The 22,464-nt window shown below is 44.6% G+C and overlaps 1 protein-coding gene across 3 annotated transcripts in view; it reads left to right on the plus strand.

The window, feature by feature from the left end:
* The window catches only part of shf (Src homology 2 domain containing F), a 221,125-nt gene that overhangs the window by 60,456 nt on the left and 138,205 nt on the right, over positions 1–22,464 (plus strand). For all 3 annotated transcript variants that reach the window (XM_084337505.1, XM_084337503.1, XM_084337504.1), the window contains exon 2: positions 8,544–8,676. In XM_084337505.1, coding sequence (XP_084193631.1) covers positions 8,544–8,676 — 133 coding nt within the window. The remainder of the gene's footprint in view (positions 1–8,543; positions 8,677–22,464) is intronic.

A 22,464-nucleotide genomic window follows, 5' to 3' on the forward strand; every position in this document is an offset into this window, starting at 1 on the left:
CCCCTTCCACAAGACCACCAGACTCCCCCGGACCAGCACCCCAACCCTGCTCAGCGGTTCTGACCTTTTCGGCTGCTGCGACCCACAGTTCAATCCCAGCCTGTCCCACCCCAATCACCCGCACTGTGGATATCTCAATCACATCCATCAGTGTTGGACCAGTTAATCACTGTGAGCTTCTCAGGCTCCTTCCATCTCAATGCTATTAGCTTCTTCGCTGCTGTAACGCCTGCTAGGATAACTCTTTTTTGTTGTATGGATGCTGGTAGTGTTGTTATATCGTTCAGGAGTAGTGTAACAGCTGTGAATGGGATTGTTAAGCCACATGGATCCGAAAGTTTGTTTGTTATTGACCTCCAGAAGCGGGCTACTGGTGGGCAATCCCAATACATGAGCATATAACTGCCAGTGGCCCTTAGAGAGCACAAAGTGCACCGATAGTCGGTTACCAGTCCCATAGCAAATAGCTTCCTAGGTGTAATAATCCTATGTAAGAATAGGAGTAAACAAACACTATCATAAACTCGGAGGTAGTAATAAGCTATACCTGACACAGCCTGAAACAACCTGAGAACACATTCAATGACCTGAACCTAAGGCTCAAATCTGGTCAAACCCAGTCTAAACTAAATAAAAAACATAGAAACATAGCAATACAGATCAACCAAATGTATTACTAGTGAAATCAAACATAAGCAAAGGCCCTAAGATGAGCCAACCATAAGGACAATTAGCTATTGGTATATAATAACTCAACGCCATCCCTGTAAATAACTACTTCTGAATCTGATTATCGCCGTCCTAACGCTTCAGCCAGCAGTGAATAGCGTATGTATCTGAACCGAAATCACTGCCATCAGTAACACTTGTAACCACATTAAGCATTTATATAAACATAAGTGTAATAAACAAATGAGCATGTGCGCAAAACCTCCGGTTACCACAGTGCGTTGTTCCTGTAGGATCAGCTTTTAGTGTCCGACACTCGAATACAAATGTTTATATAAAATAAAAGCATACAAGAAGTTACAGTTAAGGCAGGAACCGATCACACAGTTCAATTGTGCAAACAGATGTTATTTAAAACGCAACAATCAAAGGAAACATGTAAACATTAACGGGTCTCGTATGTCCTGATAAGGGTGATAGCTATAACATGCTAGTTAGCATCAGCTAGTGATGAATCCAACTAGCCCACTAGCATTCATTATGTACATTGTCCAGCTAGCTTGCTAGCATTCATAGAGACAATACACATGTGCGGCCACGAGGTTAGCAAGTAATAGAAGTCAATAGGATGCCCCGCTAGCTTGGATGGGCAAGAGGTTAGCTAGTTAGCCTGTTGTCTAAAGTAGTTGCCCAGCTAGCCTGTTTGGGCATGAGATTAGACATTTGTGATTATTCAGATATATACCGTAATTTTCGCACTATAAGCCGCACCTGAATATAAGTCGCAGCAGCTAAATTGAATGATGTGTACATATATAAGCCGCACTGGACTATAAGCCGCAGGTGTTTTAATGTTTAATTACCATATGTAAGGGTTCGTGCACAGAGGGGATTTTCGGGAAAGAGATGGCTGTTTGAGGAAGCTCCCATTTATTTCAAAATACTTCCCAAAGGTCAGTGAATACCACAACCACTACACCAGAGGAAGCTCAACAAATCATGTAAAACCCAGATTCGGCTCAAACAAGGGACTAAACACGTTTCGCAATTATGCCACAACAATGTGGAACGCCCTACCCAAAGCTGTAAAGGAATGTGAATCACTACCCACATTCAAAACCGCTCTTAAAGAGCACCTACGGGAGGCTGCAATTCGAAACTGGCCACCGTAAATGCCCAAAACCCCCACCACCTCCTAATAGACAGTCTCCTCCCCACCGCATGTATATATTCCCTCCCCGCCGTATGTATATTTCTCTCCCACCCACCCACCCCCTCCTTTGATGCCGCCTGTAAATATCAGGCTACAAATTTTCTTTTCTTTTTCTTTTTCTTTCTGGCTTCATTAATGTTACATGCTGTTGTGTTTACATTCTGAATGCCGTAGCGTAAATGCGTCACTTCCGGTAGCGCCTACGTGCGTACGTCACGTTAATACCGTGACTAATTCATAGTAGAGATTTATCAGAATGAAAGATTTAAAGTTTTTGATGCCGCCTGTAAATTTCAGGCTACAAACTTTCTTTTCTTTTTCTTTCTCTAAGAATACAGACAGAGCTTTGAGTTTATAGTGAATTCCCATAGACATGCCAGGTACTGCTGGGACATGCTGGGATTTAGTTTTGTGTTATGTATTTATGTTATGTTGTGTGTGTGTACTTGAATGTATGTCGCTCTCCTGCTCCCTGCTCATTATCCATTGTTCCTCCTTGCACAAGATTATATATCCCGTTTTTTTTTTTTTTTTTTTTTTTTTTTAATACAACTCTGGTATGATGAATACTTCTAAAGGTTTAAATGTTATTCACCTGAATATAAGGAGTCTGTACCCCAAAATCGATCTACTTAGAGCTTGGCTTGTCTACAATAATCCCAGTGTAATTACTGTGTCTGAAACATGGTTGCATAGTGCAATCTCTGACAATGAAGTTGAACTTGACAACTATGTTCTGTACAGAGCTGATAGGGGTACTAGAGGTGGAGGAGTGGCTACATATGTCAAATCAAATCTGACATCTGAGCTCCTCAGGCCAAGGGTAAACCCTATAAACTTTGAGTGTCTTTTTATTAAAATTTCTTTTCATGAAAATAAGCAGTTGACCATAGGAAATATTTATAGACCTCCTGATTCTCTCTCTGAATCTACAAATGATATATTATCCACCATTAACTCTTTAGATCGTCCAAATGAAATTATTATCTTGGGTGACTTTAACATCAACTGGCTAGATCGATCATCTAGTAATGCTCGAAACCTATTTGGCAGTGTCAATTTAACTCAACTCATTAGTGAGCCTACTAGAGTTGATACTAGATCCAAGTCCCTACTAGATTGGATTCTCGTCTCACACCCGGACAGAATTTCAAACTCTGGTGTGTTACCTGATAGTTTCAGCGACCATTCTATCATCTTCTGCATTTGGAAGATAAAGTTACCACGTCTACCACCAAAATTTATCAGGATAAGACAATGTAGGAATTTGAATATTGAGCACTTTATTCAAGATATAACATCTATAAATTGGGACAGGTTTAAATTGATTCCATTAGTTGAAGATGCATGGAATTTCTTCTACACTGAGCTTACTAATGTTATTGACCATCATGCTCCCTGGAAGATGCTCAAAGTAAAGGGTAGACACTTGCCCTGGATTAATAGTGAACTTATAAATCTGTATAAACAAAGAGATAAGGCTTGGGAAAAGCATCGTCTGACAAAGGATTCTGCCAACTTCATTGCATATAAACAAATACGGAACTTATGTACAACTAAAACAAGAAATGCTAAATCCAACTATTTCAAAGATTGTTTAAGCAATGAATTTAGCAATCCAAAACAGTTTTGGAAGAGAATCAACAGCATTACTAAGAAGTCATCTATAAATCCCACTCATATTAGAATTAATAATGAAGTTGTCAATGATCCCTCCTCAATTGCACTTGCCTTTAATCAGCACTTTAATTCTGTCTGCAGACTCAAATTTAATGACTCCTCATATTCCGATGTGCCTCTTAATAACACCAGATGCAACAGCTCTTTTTCCTTTAGAAGTATTCGTCCGCTTGATGTTCAGAAGGTCATTGATGAATTAAGATTGGGTACTAGCTGTGGTTCAGATGGTATGGAGATCAAATTCATCAAACTTGCATCTCATGTATTATCATATCCTTTGTCTGATTTATTTAATTTATCTTTAACAACTAATGAAACTCCATTAAGCTGGAAATGTGCAAAAGTCATTCCATTGCATAAAGGTGGTGATCCTTCTGATCTCAATAATTATAGACCAATTTCAATTATTAATAGTATAGCAAAAGTATTTGAAAAACAAATTTTTAATCAATTATCCCATTATGTTAATGATTCTCATATTTTATCACCATGCCAATCTGGTTTCAGGCCAAACTACTCCACAACTACAGCCCTTCTGAAGTTGACCAATGATGTTCACTCAGAAATGGACAATAACATGGTTACTGGTGCAATATTTATAGATCTCACAAAGGCTTTTGATTTGGTTGATCATTATCTTCTTCTTGACAAACTGTGTGCTATTGGTGTCTCTAATAATTCTTTACTTTGGTTCAATTCCTATCTCCACCAGAGACGTCAGTGTGTATCATATCAGGGTAAACAGTCTGATTTTTTGATTATGGATAAAGGTGTTCCTCAAGGATCATCTTTAGGACCATTATTATTTTCTATATTTGTTAATGATCTCACCCTGATACCATCTGACTGTCTTACTCAATTGTATGCTGACGATACAGTGATTTATTCTTCTAAGTCTGATATTCAACAAATTCAGTACTCTTTACAGACTCATTTTGATGCTGTCCAGAAATGGTTATCTATTAACAAACTTTTATTAAATAAGAAGAAGTCCTATAGTATGCTGTTTGGTACTAGATCAAATCTAGTGCAAATATCAAATCAGTTGTCGATTAAGTTTTTAGATGATGCTCCTCTTGAAAATGTCGATGAATATAAGTATCTGGGTCTTTGGCTTGATTCTCAACTCACCTTCAAGTCACATATTGATCCTGTGATGAAGAAAACAAATTGTAGCCTGAGAATATTGTATCGTTCTATTAACTGTTTTTCTCTTCAGGTTAGGAAAATAATCATTATACAGCTGGTACTTCCAATAATGGATTACGCAGACATAGTCTATCAAAACACCACACTAACAAATCTCCGTCCTTTAAATGTTACTTATAATAGTGTTTGCAGAATTATATTGAGGTGTCCTTATAGAACCAATCACTGTCTTATGTTTGAGTTGTTAAACTGGCTTTCTCCCCAATTCAGAAGACATTTTCATTGGTTGCTTTTTGTTTACAAATGTATTTACTTTAATTATCCCCCCTATCTAAAGCAGTTCTTAACACCATATAGTTCAACTTATAATTTAAGACACACGGATCTTCCTTTCTTTAGTATACCTCGAACCATCAAAGCTATCGGTCGACTTGCCTTTAAATATAAAACACCAGCTGATTGGAACAAACTGCCTAGTTCACTCAGATCTCTTACTTCTTACCGGTTATTCAAGATATCTTTGTTCACTCATCTACAGACTACTTGCACCTGTTATTGATTTACTGTGTTAGGGCTTAAATGTCGTTTTCAGATCAAATTATAATTTTGTTTGTGTTTTATAAGGGAACATATATATATATATTGGTGATCCTCTTGGGAGGAATCAGTGTGGATTGTGGGAGTGAGCTTGGGAGAGTGTCTGTCAGTGTATAAGTGCATTTGTTGTCTTGTTTTTTGTTTTGTTATGTATTGTATTGTATTGTATGTTTTGTATCCTATGTTAAGGACCCCCTCGAAAACGAGATAGCATATCTCAAGGGGTTTATCCTTCAAAAAAAAAATAAAAAAAAAAATTTACAGTCCCCTCCCCATCATATACTCTGTCAGGATCTAGGGGTAACAGTACTGTATATTTGAATACTGTTTATGTCACAAATGTATCAGTACTAAATACCTATATGTCCCTATGCCATAAATGTCATGTATGTTGTGTATGTCATAAATGTCTATATGAATTGAAAATGGGGGACCCTGATGGAAACAAGACAAACGTCTTTCTCAGGTCTGCATCCCCTTAACAATTGTATGTATTGAGCCGTACTGTATTGTACCCATTCTGCAATCTGTTAAATAAAGTTTTCATTCATTCATTCAACTTGCAGCAGCTGTGTGCCTGTGAGAGAAGAGCGAGTGAGAGTTAAAGGTGGTGGACTGTAACCTGTAAAATCCATAGATTTAGGAGGTCCCCTAGTGGCCGTTAGCTGTAAAAATCCATAGATTAGCCGCACCGTTATATAAACCGCAGGGTCAAAAAATGGGGGGGAAAGGCGCGGCTTATAGTCCGAAAATTACGGTAAATGCATTAGGCCCACATCGTCTCGTCACTCACCCGATACAGTTATTAAGCTATGGCCTCCACTACCCACCTCTCCTGGCACGGGCTGTCCGCATGATGAGCTCCCTCTGTTGTAGTCTGTTTAGCTTAACAATGATGGGCCTCTGCCCCTTGTTCCCTCCAGGACTGGCCTTGCCCGCTCTGTAAGCCAACTCGCACACAGGTGGGCTGGGGAGGACATCTTCCCCCAGGATCTCTTGCAACAAACCCGGTATGGTCTCCAAGGGGCGATTTCCCTCATGGCCCTCCGGGACACCAACGATCCTGATGTTATAACGTCTCTCCCGGGACTGCATCTTGCCAATTACCATCTGTAGTTTGGATACGTCAGCCTGCCTAGCCAACAGGGAGCTCTCCAGACACGCCAGCCTCTCTGCCTGCTGTGAGGCCTCTACCGTTAGCGAAGCTAGTTCGTTAGCATTAGCCATAGAGGTAGCGTGTAATGACTCCATCAACTCTCTCAAGGGGTCGACCGCTAACCTAATTTCCTCCATCACTGCCCGATGAAGAGTATCAAAGAATTCCGTCTGTGCCTTTTTTTGCGAGTCAGTGAAGCGTATTTCAAAGTCTGCATGGAGTTTGGTCATGACTGAGAGAACAACTTCACTTATTTCACTGACTTTGGGTGAAGGCGAGGATGGGTTCGGTGATAGTTTGCCGACCGGGGCCTGTGTACTCATTGCTCGGGTCTCCATAACACCGCAAAAAGTTGAAAAAAGTTGACGAAAGTAGTTGACAATCGACGAATCAACAAGAAAATCAATAACAAATAAAAATGAAATAAAGCCTAATAGGGTAAAGTGTATTTTAGCAGGTTAGTAGGGAGCTCTCGTGAAACACATCCTATTCCATAAGTGAGTTCAGTGTTACTCCTAAAAAATAATTCAGCAGCGGTGCTGTGCCTCTAGGGGGGTCCGGGGCCATCAATCTGGTGCATTTTGAGAGCAAAATAAAGAGGCTAGATCTATGATAAACTTTGTGCTCAAAACACAAAATCGACTAGACTACAGTGCTTTCTCCCTGCAGCCTTTTCCTCAGGTCAATCTTTTACATTAAAGGGGAACTATTTTACTATTTCTTTCACTATTTGGGCACTTTTACACAATTCCTGTGAGTCTATGGAACACCTCTGTAATATATATATTATTTTTATTCATTGTTTTGTATTTCTAATCAAGTCCTCAAAAACAGCATTTTTCTACCTCAAGATCTCGAGCTGTTTTGAGCCTGGGCTCCTAAACCACTGCGCGCGTTCTGGTTCACCTGAACATTAACATGCAGCGGTGTCTTTATGACATCACATATAGGGCACATTTTCAAATGACTCAGTTCAGTGAGGGTGAATATTGTGAGAGGAGAATTGGAAGAATGCGCCAATATGAGAATTTTGAGACATAGATCATATTAATATAAGTTCACATAGCTAGGAAACAATGCTAAACACTCAAAAAGGCCATTTATAAGATAGTTCCCCTTTAAGCACCCCCCACAGCCCAAATGAAATGATAAAAAAAAATTAAAAAATAAGTAAAAATATTATTATTATATATATTTTTTTAATAGTCTAGTTCATAGCAGCGGCGGTCCTAATTCTGAATGCATATAGGGGAAACACTGGAGTTTTTTTCTTATAGTTTGAAAGAACATCCTAGCAGGCGATGGAAGCATTTTAAGATGGATGAATGTCCTCTGAGGCACTGTATGTGGATGTGGATGAATGTCCTCTGAGGCACTGTATGTGGATGTGGATGAATGTCCTCTGAGGCACTGTATGTGGATGAATGTCCTCTGAGGCACTGTATGTGGATGTGGATGAATGTCCTCTGAGGCACTGTATGTGGATGAATGTCCTCTGAGGCACTGTATGTGGATGAATGTCCTCTGAGGCACTGTATGTGGATGTGGATGAATGTCCTCTGAGGCACTGTATGTGGATGTGGATGTTTGGCCTGGATCTCAGGAAGCCTCAGCAAAAGAGCAAAACTGCAATTAGCCGTGGCTCGCTGCCAGAGACGCGCGTAAATCGGTCCAAATGGTTTCTCTTAAGACAGTTTACCAATTGTGGCTCATCTCTCCTCTCCTCTCCTTTTTAACTTGCAGGCCTGTCACCGTGGCAATCATATAATTAGACGGGGCCGGCAGCAGTAGCCGTAGTAGCGTCATATGTCTGAAGCCCAGGCAGCTGTGGTGGTGTGCCAAAGCATACGGAGAGGTTGAGTGTTATTTATGCGTATCTGCCTTCTTCCTCTCTGGCTCGTTCTTCCTTACGTGTGCACATCACATGGTCCTCCGGGCCACACGGCAGTTATCTGTCACTGACGTACTTCAACATCACGACTCCCTAGACACACTACCTACCGCTACCTACGTTGTGTTCAACAGCGGAGCCAAATTCATTCTCGTCTCTCTCGCTCTTCCTCTCACCCTCCCCCACAGCTCATTATCCTAGAAGACTATGCGGACCCCTTTGATGTGGAGCAGGCTGGTGGGACTCAGACCAGCACGGAGAAGGTGACAACGGAGAACGACGGCTACATGGAACCCTACGAGGCCCAGAAGATGATGGCAGGTAAAAAAGAAAAGAAAAAAGAAGCAGACTCTGTGTGCCCCCCCCCCCCCCCCCCCTCCTTTTCCATAATGAATCTAATTTGTGTCACAGCACCATATGTTGTGATGTCATATTTATGGAACAATTTACCTCTGCTCACCTTTGCGGCCTCTGGGTGGTCACAGGTCATTTTATTATAGCTTCATACGGAATGCTTTTGTACAGTGTTTATTCATATGCAGTGTGGTTTGGCCATATGCTGGCTGATTGTGCCACTAATGAATTGGCTCAGATGCGCTCAGATGCACTCAGATGACACTCTACATGACAGATGCAGCGGAGGGTGAATGATCTGTAAGGAATGGCGGAATGGAAAACGTTTCTAGAAAGCGGTTGTTTTTCCCTCCAGAGTGTCAGCAGATGGACCATAGACCTGTTCGCTGTATACAAACATACCGTGTTCGGCAATACCAACTGAGTCACGTGACTAAGTTGCCCTGGACCTGCACGAGCTGCTGCGCTAAAAGAATATGACGGGGATTTATGGAGAAACCATGGCACTCCCCTGCAGCAGCTCAATAATTGTTTTTCTTAGGGATGCACAGAATATTCGGCCACCGAAAATTATCGGCAGAAAATGGTTAAAAAAGGGTTTTAGCACCGAAAAAATATCACAGAATGTCAAAGAACAGGGTTACGTTCGTAACCTAACGTGTTGTTGTGATGACATAATCAAAACGCGGCTTCAGTCATTACATGCGCAACGTGTAACGTGAGCTCTTCAGTCCTGCGTTTTACAGCCTGTGATAACTCCTCTTGCGAGTCGCGCTGTTTCTATGTAAACTCCGCGAGCAACACGTCCAATAAATGCGTCAACCTGTTCCACCCGACGGGACCGGATCCGGTCCCAAAATGGCATCTGGTCATAAATCCATATATTTTTTAATTTTTCTGTGCGCGGGACACTTTGCTCTCGTCAGTCAGCTCAGGGCGTCATTTGACAAGCGTGCGTCATTTGACAAGCGTTCCGTCAAATGACCACTTTCGGTTCTGACCTTTGTCCCGACTCTAGCGTCAGAATGTTATGAAGTGGATGGCCATTTTGGATAATCACGTTGTAATCACATTACAAAAACAATTTTTCCATGCGACTTTTATAAACTTTGGACTGTATGACTATAAGACTTCAGGCTATGGAACCATTGTGTTGTCCAGCTCCTACCTCTCATCTGGAACCCAAAGACAGGAATCTGGCGACAAGTCAACACAAAAGTAAGAAAATATATTGAATGTTGAATTAATAGCGCATTTTGCTTTACATCATGTAAGTGTGATTGATATCACAACTGGGATTATTCTGGAGCAAATAAGTCAACACATGAATGCAGCGTGGCGTGAATGCATAGGGGAATAGGAGCGAGTGTTTTAATGCAACTGATCTCCATTTTTACGCAAATGCAAATACATCAGAATCGTCGTCATTTAGAAATCAGATCGCATACGTCTGAACGTATGAATCGAGATCGCGATCTTTTTACGATTAATAAAAGATACCACCCAGTCCAACTCTCTACTCTGGCTATAGCTGAAATCCAGCTGTACCACCCAGTTCAACTCTCTTCTCTGGCTATACTACTCAGTTTAACTCTCTACTCTGGCTATACCACCCAGTCCAACACCAAACACACAACAAACAACCCAACTAAAACTTTCTTATTTATGACTGTCAGAGTTGTAAAAGCTTTTAATTTACTGCCAGTCAAATTCATTTCACCTTTTAAAAGCACTAGTCCACTTCCACATAAAACTGACCACTGACACATTGTTCTCAGCCTGTAAATTTCAGAGGCGTGCGAATAATACTCGTAAAAAAAAGTGTATCTAATTAATTGGAAGCAGTCAATAGATCAAACCTGTGTTTCAGTTTTTATTAGCCAAAGGCTTATTGCTCATTGTGTGTGTGTGTGTGTGTTTCGTTCAGATTTCTACTTCTACCACACAGATTGCATTAGTCTACTAGGTTACTGCTGTGTTTTAGCTTTCTCTTTCTTCACACACACACACACACACACACACACACACACACACACACACACACACACACACACACACACACACACACACACACACACACACACACACACACACACACACACACACCTACACACCTACACACCTACACACACACACACACACACACACACACACACACACACACTGACACACACACACATTTAGAATATTTTATTTATGTCCACATAAAAACAAGGTTTAAAGGACGCAATATTTAGCTAATTGTTTGGCTCTTCTCTTCGGAAGACCGGCCAACTGAAGGCCTCTAACACCCAACTTATGGACATGACCCAGGCTTCCAAATATGAAGACTAAAAGTTTACAGTTGTAGCCGAGTTGTGAAATGGTATGGTCTAACAGTTGATATTTTAACATTTTGGTTGTAAATGCTTCCTCTAGACTGTAGTCAAACGTGCAACCAACTTCCAGGATGAGAACCTCTCTGTTATTCTCATTAACACACACACACACACACACACACACACACACACACACACACACACACACACACACACACACGTCTCACACACACACACACACACACACACACACACACACACACACACACACACACACACACACACACACACACACACACACACACACACACACACACACACACACACACAGACACACACACACACACACACACACACACAAACATTGACATTTGTACACACTTGTGTACCATAAACATTCTCTTTCTCTCTCTCTCTCTCTCTCTCTCTCTCTCTCTCTCTCTCTCTCTCTCTCTCTCTCTCTCTCTCTCTCTCTCTCTCATCCTTCTGTCACTGAACAGAGAGAGCCAGTCTCATCAATGCTGTCCTCACCAGAAGGCGAGACCAAAGATTTTTGCATTTTATGAGCCCATTTGCAACTCCATGAATTTTAATAGTGTGATGTTTAGGAATCCGATTGATAATTATGCCCTAAAGCCTGATCACGGTTTGTATTAAAACACATACAGTAGGCTGGGTATTTCAAAGGAGCATAGTTATGCTGTGGAGGGGAAATATGTTGTGTTTGATGACATGTTTGTTTATAATGTCACAATATAATGCCCCCCCCCCCCCCCCCCACACACACACACACACACATACACACACACACACACACACACACACACACACACACACACACACCCACTCCCACACACATAGTGTGAGGCATCAGGTGTGGCATGCAAGGCCTGAGGCGAAGAGTACCAAGGCGTTTACATAACATTCTGAATACCTTTTGTGTATTTCCGTCATTGGTGTTATTGTTGTTGGGGTGTGTGTAAAATGAGTGTGGTCATTTTCCTCTATATCCCTCTCTCTGGAGCGAGGTTGATTTATGGGCCTGCTGGAGCTGCATGTCACGACTTTCTTAACCTGCAAATCTTTGGCTCCTCTATAAGCTCCTCCCTCCCTCCCTCCTTCTACCCTTCCTAACTCATTCCCTTCCTCTCACCCTCCCTGCCTCCCTCCCTCCTTCCTAACTCCTTCCCTTCCTATCACCCCCCTCCTTTCCTCCCTGCTTCCCTTCCTCCCTCTCTCCCTCCCTCCCTATTTCTCTCTCTCCTTCCTTTCCTCCCTCCATTCTTCCATCCCTCCCTCCCTCCCTCTCTTCCTCCCTATCCTGGTGTCTGGGAGTGTTTCCTACACCACGTGAAGAGATATGCTCACAGCCACTCTGTCTCTCTATATATATATAGGATGGTACTTGTGTGTGGTGCGTGTGTTTGCAGAGTGCTTTGAGCATTTGTCGTGTGTTACATGAACGAGTTGTTGAGCACTATTTGTGGTGTGTGTGTCGCAGGAATGTGTTGTTTTTTCCTTTCCTGTCAGCTGATGTTATAGCCTGTTGATTTATGTACGGTGTGTGTCTGCATATGTGTGCGTGTGTGTGTTTGCACGGGGACAGAGTCGACGGACCACACAGTCTCTCTCTCTCTCACACACAGACATAGAGAGACACAATCCTCCTCAGCTGTCAGTTGGGGCCATTCCTCACATACCCCAACAGAGGCAGCAGTACCTAATCACAGGCGTGGCCCACCAGAAGAACAACGAGACCAGAGAGTTACCCCGTCCCCTTCTGTAACTCTTCTGTGCAGTGTTGTGCTGTGCTGTTATGTGTTGTGTTGTGCTGTGCTGTGCTGTGCTGTGCTGTGCTGTGTTGTGCTGTGCTGTTATGTGTTGTGTTGTGCTGTGCTGTGCTGTGTTGTGCTGTGTTGTGCTGTGTTGTGTTGTGTTGTGCTGTTATGTGTTGTGCTGTGCTGTTATGTGTTGTGTTGTGCTGTGCTGTTATGTGTTGTGCTGTGCTGTGTTGTGTTGTGGTGTTCTCTTCTGTGCTGTGCTGTGCTGTGTTGTGTTGTGGTGTTCTCTTCTCTTCTGTGCTGTGCTGTTCCCTCTCATCCTACATTGTTGTAGTTGTACAGACTTGTTATATACTGACGAGCACAAAGGGTTGGGCTGCCACTGCAGGGCACTCCACTCTAAGCCATGTCTCAATGACTGCAGCAGTACAGATGACACTTCCCTGTGCACATGTACCACACACACAGACATGGACGCACAAACACACCCAAGCATGTGAGTACAGACACGCACGCACGCACACACACGCATACACACACAGGGGCTCCAGCCAACAAGGCAGCCATGTGAGACTTTTCCCACAGCGTGGGGGAGGTGTGTTGTGCAAACAGCTCGCATGACTGAGCCCTGATGAGCAAACATCACAACACACGCCATACACACGGTCCTGTCCACTCGCCAGTCTCAAGCCCGGGCCACACCGCCGCGGACACCGTCACACCTAAGGTGACGGGGGTATGTGCATGTGGGGGGACCGGCTACCGGAAACCGGGCCAGAAATAACCCCCCTCTGGTGTGAAATACTTAGCGCCAGCTGTGAATTTATGAGACCGCATGTCAAAGCTGTAACCCAATTTGTCCTCCTCCTTGTCTTCCAGTTCAAACTGTGTCATTCTAGATCTCGGAGGGAGTTGTGCAACTGCCCAGAGCCTTAGGGGGGGAAAGAGCTGGATGTTTTTTCCACAATGAGTGACTCATGGGAGAAGCTACCTTTTGGTTGGTTCCCTCTCTCCGAACCATCATCAGTTCTGGGAAGTGTTGCCCAAGCACTGGCACCACCCCCTGCTCTCCTCTCCTCTCCCCTTCCTGTGAGGAGAGAGCTAGGCAGTGCCAAGAAGATGAGGTGGAGTTGGCACTGTTGGATTATTAGTTCAGTTACTCATGATAATAACGTGGCTCTACAAACCCGTTGGCCCTGAAAGAATCAGTGACGGGGCCGCAGAATGACTCAGGGTCTCTGAGCAGGGAGAGATGGAGAGAGTGCAAGAGAGAGAGTGAGAGCTTTATGTATTGGCCGTCTTACAGAGCAGAGTGAAAAGCAGCATGCTGTGTTGAGTGAGTCGATCTAGATCTGAGGGGATGGGTGGTGGGGGGGGGCACTCACTCACTCTAGGCCATGAGAGCTGCATGTGGCGACACATTTCTTGGCCCGTAACCGCCTCCTTTTGTCATTCCGAGCTGAAGCTTGAGGAATATCCTGAACATGTACAGGCAGTGCAAACGACTCGAAAGGTATCCTTTATTTATTTATTTTAAAACGCGTTATAACTATGGAAAGGAGGCATGGTTTCCGATTACCCAGAGTGCCTTATCCCTCTCCTCTGAGCGCGCCATTTCTTTTTCTTAATGGCCATTTTGAAAGGTTGTTCGAGAGATAATTGCCCCTGCAGCACACTTGTGTGCCTGTGTGTGTGTTCTAACTCAGCTTGCGTTCGTTCTCCCAGATTAAGGGCTGAGGATGTTTTGAAAAGGTTGCAGCGCCAGTGCGCCACACCCGCCTCAGAACGGCCAATGGCCTCGGAGTAGCCCCTTTCGTGACTGTGATGCGCGCCAACAAGGTTTGGCTGAGTGAATCCACAGTCCCTTGCTCCTCAATAGGAAACCAACCTAGATTTACCATGAAGAACTGGTCGTACCCGAAGTATCACAGAGACATTTCAAAGGTACTCACAGTTGCACGAGGGTCTTGGACATATAATCGCAATGGTTTGAAAGCTCGGCGTTGCTAATAAACATAAAAAATTATAAACTGATCAACACTGGTCAACACAGCTTTATTTCCGGCATTGGGTGCCTGATGCGCCTGCGCTGTGATCACAGTGCACTGCAGGCGCATCAGGCAGCTAAAGCCGGTTTGAGCAGTGTTGACCAGTTTATAAAAATTATAAAAAAAAAAATGTATTAGCAACGCCGAGCTATCAAACCATTGCAATTATCTGTCCAAGACCCTCGTGCAACTGTGAGTACCTTTGAAATGTCTCTGTGATACTTGAATAACGAACGGTTCGGGTACGACCAGTTCTTCATGGTAAATCTAGGTTGGTTTCCTATTGAGGAGCAAGGGACTGTGGATTCACTCGGCCAAACCTTGTTGGCGTGCATCACAGTCACGAAAGGGGCTAGCCTCGGAGGTGAGCTGAGGGTAATTTAGCCGAAGCCATGAATGAAAAACGGGAGGGAAGGGGAGGGGATGGGAGAGCGGTGTCGAAGCAGGAGGACTGGCGACTTATTGATGAGATGAGAAATCTGTAGCACTACCACACGGGCTGATAACCTTCCACCCACTCGCTTAGCAGGCGAACGCTGCTGCCCAGCACTACGGCTCAGTGTGCTGATAGTATTGAATATGTGTCTGCATCTCGACTGTATTCAATATATATTTAACATGAACACTGGAACAAGATCACACTGTTGGCGCTAGCCAGATTGTAGCACTACATCTTAGGGCTGGGCGATATGGAAAAAAATCATATCGCGATAACGATATGATAATTTAATTTTATTTCTCTATCGATAATTATCGAATTGTTATAAGTATAAAAAAACGTTTTTTTTTTTTTTTAACAACAGATGTATGTTTATTTTGCAGCAATTCTTTGTCATTGCCGCCATCTATAGTGTTACATCCCCTCACACTCCAGTTCTCAGGCTGCAGCTGGTTTAAAAGCTAAAGTAAACCGGCTTCTCTGCTGGCTGTGGCTCCAGAGGAGTTGAACAGTTCTGGCTCTGCTAGTTTATTTTCGATCTTTTGGCGCTTTTTTGGTGGACAAACCACCGCACATGTGCACCGTGACTCGTGACTGGAGTCTAGTTCTGCTAGCACACATAGCCTACTGTGTACAGACGGTTTCAAAATGTATTTTAAATTAGAAAGCAAACAAAATAAATGGACAAGAGAAAAAGAAATCTGAATTAGGTCAGTATTGTCATTTGGACAAGCAAAGCCATTACTTTAAGTTGCAGGCAAGAAAGACAAGTCTGTCCACTGTCTCTGGTTTTAAAACTGCCCTGTTGCAGGTATAAAAAAAAAAAAAGAAAGAAAAAAAAAAGAAAAAAACGATTTTTCAATTTTTTTTAAATTTCGATATTCGATATCGATTATTAAAATATATCGCGATATTTATCGTTATCGTTATATCGCCCAGCCCTACTACATCTTATTCTTTGCAGGGCTAGATCGCAATCTCCTTCTCCAGGCAAGTTTGGTGATAGCCTGCTGTGTCGTGCCAGGCCGTGCCAAGCCAAGGATGAATTGGCTGGCATAACGGGCAGCTATTCATCACGGCTGAGTTGATGATGGGGGTGGAGCAACTCCGGCACACAAGTTAGGGGTCCAAAAGTCATTCATTTGAAAGGTAAGATTAATGGCTTCATTAATCCCTGTCTTGGCCACAGCGGAGGACAGCATGGGCTGGATTCACTACCGGCTACCTACTTCTGCACACCTGCTTCAAACACACACACACACACGCACACACGCACGCACGCACGCACGCACGCACGCACGCACACACACACACACACACACGCACGCGCGCGCACGTCTTTGGGTCGTTTATTATGTCAAGTATCCATTTCCCCCTATAGTAGTGATGGCCCTATATTCTCAAGCCTGTGGTTTTCCTGTAGTCAGCTACTTAACAGGGCTGCTTTGACAGATCTGGCAGGTTGCTGAGTGAGTGTGGGAGTCTCTTGGCTCCAGGCTCAATGCAGGCCTGTGTTTTTTCTGTGGTGGCCACAGTCGAGCTTTAGAGGAAGTCAGGCCTGTTGGCAGTCCAGTGTGTGAGAGGAAAGTCTTCACTGGGGGGGGGGGGGGGGGGCTCCTAGCACACTGCTGCTGTTGAAGTACATTGAGCTGAGTTGAGTGGTGCAGATGATCATGAGGAAAGAGAAAGAAAGAGAGAGAGAGAAAGAAAGAACTGGGCTAATTCAGCACACCCAAGGCTAAGTCAGGCTATACATTTTTTTAAATGGCACCCAATGGTGAAATAGAGGGCAGTTGACACAAAATGTCCGGTCATAAATTCCTTGTAGGCAAGACTTGTCCTGGTGGAATACAACCCATTTAACCCTTTGAGGTGTGAGTTTTATTCCCCAGACGTTTCCTCAGAATTCAATCTTGGAATTCTAGAACTATATTGCTTTCTGGGACTAGTGGCCATTGTTAACACTTTCAGCGCCATAAGTGTGTGTGTTCTGTATTATAACTGTGGAGACAATGGTGTGGCTCATTTGACAGAGACTACTTGTAGTCCAACATGGAAAAAAGAGTTTGTTTCTACACACTGTAGTTTGTAGTTTATTACATGCTAAAAAATTGCGCATTTCCAAGATAATCCAGTCTTTTTCCATAGATTGCGAGATCAAACACAGTATGTGCAATAAGCCCAAACCATTCTGGTTGATCCCCTGAAACCCCAAATACTCCCAAATCAAAGGTATACCATGTACACATGTACCTTCACAAAATCATCAAGGGGGGGGGGGTATAAGCGCACATCTCCCCGCTATTACAGTAATTTAGTGACGTCTGCAGCACACCGGCGCACTAAAAGCACCGCAGGATCAATTCCTCTAGAACCGTCTCATCCCTGTGCTGTGTAACTCTCTGTTCTGTCATCATAACTCACAAAAGAGAGTCTCTTTCAGGGGGGGGGGGGGGGGGGGGTGGGTGTGTGTGTGTGTGTGTGTGTGTGTGTGTGTGTGTGTGTGAAAAATGTCACTTTTCATACCATTGACGCTGGCCATCAATTCAGTGCATTTGTAACTGAAAAGTCTTTTGACTATTGGACTGCATCTATCTACAGTGTTTTTGCGCAAGTGTGATTGATGTGTACACAAGTAAATAATTTGTGTGTGTGTGTGTGCACGCGCATGCACTTCACTCCACTGAAATCGTGGAAGCTTATAACAGAGTTGTACTTCTGTCTAGTGACAGTCAATAGTGGTGGTGTGTGTGTGTGTGTGTGAGTTAGCTGAGTGAACTGTGGTCCGGTATAGCAGAGCGGCCCTGGGGGACGGCAGTGTGAGTAATGTGGCTGAGAGAGCAGACTGACAGCAGGGCTGGATGAGGAGGGCAGCACGCTGATGAAGCCGTCATCTTCACCCAGGCCAGCACCATCTCTCTCTCTCTGTCTCTCTGTCTGTCTGTCTGTCTCTGTCTCTGTCTCTGTCTCTGTCTCTGTCTCTGTCTCTCTCTCTCTCTCTCTCTCTCTCTCTCTCTCTCTCTCTCTCTCTCTCTCTCTCTCTCTCTCTCTCTCTCTCTCTCTCTCTCTCTCTCTCTCTCTCTCTCTCTCTTTCGCTGGTGTCCATCCTGGAGGCAGCACAGTCTGGTGCAGTACGTTTCCGTTTTGCAGTGTGATAGAATGAGCTCTTTATATGATCCTTGTTGTCTTGTATAATAACCCAGCCCCCCCCCGCCCCTCTACTCTGGGAGACAATTTGTCGTTGACATTTATTCAGCAGTGACCTTCTCTGTGTTTGCTTTTTCAATGACCCCCCCCCCCCCCCCCACACACACACACACACACTGTTATCTACTCTCCCAGGCTAAATACAACTATTATTCTGGCTAGATTTAAACATTTACCCTTCTTTCTTTTATTTGCTCTTTCTTTCTTTTCCTTTTATATTTGCTCTTTTTCTATGTACTGAATGACCAACATACACGTAAGGATGACAATTCACTTTAAATTAGTATCACTGGCTCATATTACAGAGTGACTACAAATGTGACTGACTCATCCTAAAGAAGAATGTGCACACACTGTCACCCTCAGCATCTTAATGATCCTGTGACCTGCAGGGACCAGTCACATTAAGTAAAGCAATGCCAGGCTTGGTGGTGTTGAGGCGGCTAATTAATTAGCGTGGTGAATCACTTTCTGCATAGACACAAGCAGATGAGAACTCAGGCAGAGTATGTGTAAGCAGTGTGTGTTAAGCCTTAATTAGCCAAGTGGATGGCTGGCTTAGTCAGGTCAAGTCAAGTCAAGTCAAGAGTTTTAATTGTCACGGCATACAGGTATACAATGAAATGCGGGTGGTCTTGGCTTACACAGTAGAACAGATAAAAACACCATGGAAAAAGGCTCTCTCTAGGTCAATTGTCGGGGGCCATACTTACTCATATATCTATATCATTTTGGCATAAAAGAACACGAGTTGGTATTACTCACATGAGTAACACGTGCCATTTTGTCTCCTTATTACTTATTCCATCAGGAGGATAAATATCACATTGGAAAGTAAGACTATTTCCACACGCATAATAGGAACTCAGTTCTTGTGTATATATCCTCATTTAGCCTCATTCTATTTCTCTCTCTCTCTCTTCCTCCCACCCTCTTTGTTTGCCGTGCATCTTATCAATCACCAGGCTGTGGGGGCTTGCTGGTGCAGTGAGGTGAGGCCTGGCTGTGCTGGTGCTGCTTGGGGCTGTAATACTAGCTTGGTGCAGTCTGTTAATTTGATATGGTGGCTGACTGACAAGCCTCATTAGGGACGGCGGTGCCGAGAGGAAGTGACCAGAGAGGAAGAGATGAGTCCTCCATCACCAGAGAGAGAGCGGGAGAGAGACCAGTCCATCACAGAGAGAGACCAGTCCTCCATCACAGAGAGAGACCAGTCCATCACAGAGAGAGAGACCAGTCCATCACAGAGAGAGAGACCAGTCCTCCATCACAGAGAGAGAGACCAGTCCTCCATCACAGAGAGAGAGACCAGTCCTCCATCACAGAGAGACCAGTCCTCCATCACAGAGAGAGACCAGTCCTCCATCACAGAGAGAGACCAGTCCTCCATCACAGAGAGAGACCAGTCCTCCATCACAGAGAGAGACCAGTCCTCCATCACAGAGAGAGAGAGAGACCAGTCCTCCATCACAGAGAGAGAGACCAGTCCTCCATCACAGATAGAGAGACCAGTCCTCCATCACAGAGAGAGAGACCAGTCCTCCATCACAGAGAGAGACCAGTCCTCCATCACAGAGAGAGAGAGAGACCAGTCCTCCATCACAGAGAGAGAGACCAGTCCTCCATCACAGAGAGAGGGAGACCAGTCCTCCATCACAGAGAGAGATACCAGTCCATCACAGAGAGAGAGACCAGTCCATCACAGAGAGAGAGACCAGTCCTCCATCACAGAGAGAGAGAGACCAGTCCTCCATCACAGAGAGAGACCAGTCCTCCATCACAGAGAGAGAGAGACCAGTCCTCCATCACAGAGAGAGAGACCAGTCCTCCATCACAGAGAGACTCCATCACAGAGAGAGAGAGACCAGTCCTCCATCACAGAGAGAGAGATCAGTCCTCCATCACAGAGAGAGACCAGTCCTCCATCACAGAGAGAGAGAGAGACCAGTCCTCCATCACAGAGAGAGAGACCAGTCCTCCATCACAGAGAGAGAGACCAGTCCTCCATCACACAGAGAGAGACCAGTCCTCCATCACAGAGAGAGACCAGTCATCCATCACAGAGAGAGAGACCAGTCCTCCATCACAGAGAGAGACCAGTCCTCCATCACAGAGAGAGAGAGACCAGTCCTCCATCACAGAGAGAGACCAGTCCTCCATCACAGAGAGAGAGAGACCAGTCCTCCATCACAGAGAGAGACCAGTCATCCATCACAGAGAGAGAGACCAGTCCTCCATCACAGAGAGAGACCAGTCCTCCATCACAGAGAGAGAGAGACCAGTCCTCCATCACAGAGAGAGACCAGTCCTCCATCACAGAGAGAGACCAGTCCTCCATCACAGAGAGAGACCAGTCCTCCATGGCTTGGCTTAGTCAGGTCAAGTCAAGTCAAGTCAAGAGTTTTAATTGTCACGGCATACAGGTATACAATGAAATGCGGGTGGTCTTGGCTTACACAGTAGAACAGATAAAAACACCATGGAAAAAGGCTCTCTCTAGGTCAATTGTCGGGGGCCATACTTACTCATATATCTATATCATTTTGGCATAAAAGAACACGAGTTGGTATTACTCACATGAGTAACACGTGCCATTTTGTCTCCTTATTACTTATTCCATCAGGAGGATAAATATCACATTGGAAAGTAAGACTATTTCCACACGCATAATAGGAACTCAGTTCTTGTGTATATATCCTCATTTAGCCTCATTCTATTTCTCTCTCTCTCTCTTCCTCCCACCCTCTTTGTTTGCCGTGCATCTTATCAATCACCAGGCTGTGGGGGCTTGCTGGTGCAGTGAGGTGAGGCCTGGCTGTGCTGGTGCTGCTTGGGGCTGTAATACTAGCTTGGTGCAGTCTGTTAATTTGATATGGTGGCTGACTGACAAGCCTCATTAGGGACGGCGGTGCCGAGAGGAAGTGACCAGAGAGGAAGAGATGAGTCCTCCATCACCAGAGAGAGAGCGGGAGAGAGACCAGTCCATCACAGAGAGAGACCAGTCCTCCATCACAGAGAGAGACCAGTCCATCACAGAGAGAGAGACCAGTCCATCACAGAGAGAGAGACCAGTCCTCCATCACAGAGAGAGAGACCAGTCCTCCATCACAGAGAGAGAGACCAGTCCTCCATCACAGAGAGACCAGTCCTCCATCACAGAGAGAGACCAGTCCTCCATCACAGAGAGAGACCAGTCCTCCATCACAGAGAGAGACCAGTCCTCCATCACAGAGAGAGACCAGTCCTCCATCACAGAGAGAGAGAGAGACCAGTCCTCCATCACAGAGAGAGAGACCAGTCCTCCATCACAGATAGAGAGACCAGTCCTCCATCACAGAGAGAGAGACCAGTCCTCCATCACAGAGAGAGACCAGTCCTCCATCACAGAGAGAGAGAGAGACCAGTCCTCCATCACAGAGAGAGAGACCAGTCCTCCATCACAGAGAGAGGGAGACCAGTCCTCCATCACAGAGAGAGATACCAGTCCATCACAGAGAGAGAGACCAGTCCATCACAGAGAGAGAGACCAGTCCTCCATCACAGAGAGAGAGAGACCAGTCCTCCATCACAGAGAGAGACCAGTCCTCCATCACAGAGAGAGAGAGACCAGTCCTCCATCACAGAGAGAGAGACCAGTCCTCCATCACAGAGAGACTCCATCACAGAGAGAGAGAGACCAGTCCTCCATCACAGAGAGAGAGATCAGTCCTCCATCACAGAGAGAGACCAGTCCTCCATCACAGAGAGAGAGAGAGACCAGTCCTCCATCACAGAGAGAGAGACCAGTCCTCCATCACAGAGAGAGAGACCAGTCCTCCATCACACAGAGAGAGACCAGTCCTCCATCACAGAGAGAGACCAGTCATCCATCACAGAGAGAGAGACCAGTCCTCCATCACAGAGAGAGACCAGTCCTCCATCACAGAGAGAGAGAGACCAGTCCTCCATCACAGAGAGAGACC

Source organism: Notolepis coatsorum (assembly GCF_963971535.1).
Source record: "Notolepis coatsorum genome assembly, chromosome: 20".
NCBI lineage: Eukaryota > Metazoa > Chordata > Actinopteri > Aulopiformes > Paralepididae > Notolepis > Notolepis coatsorum.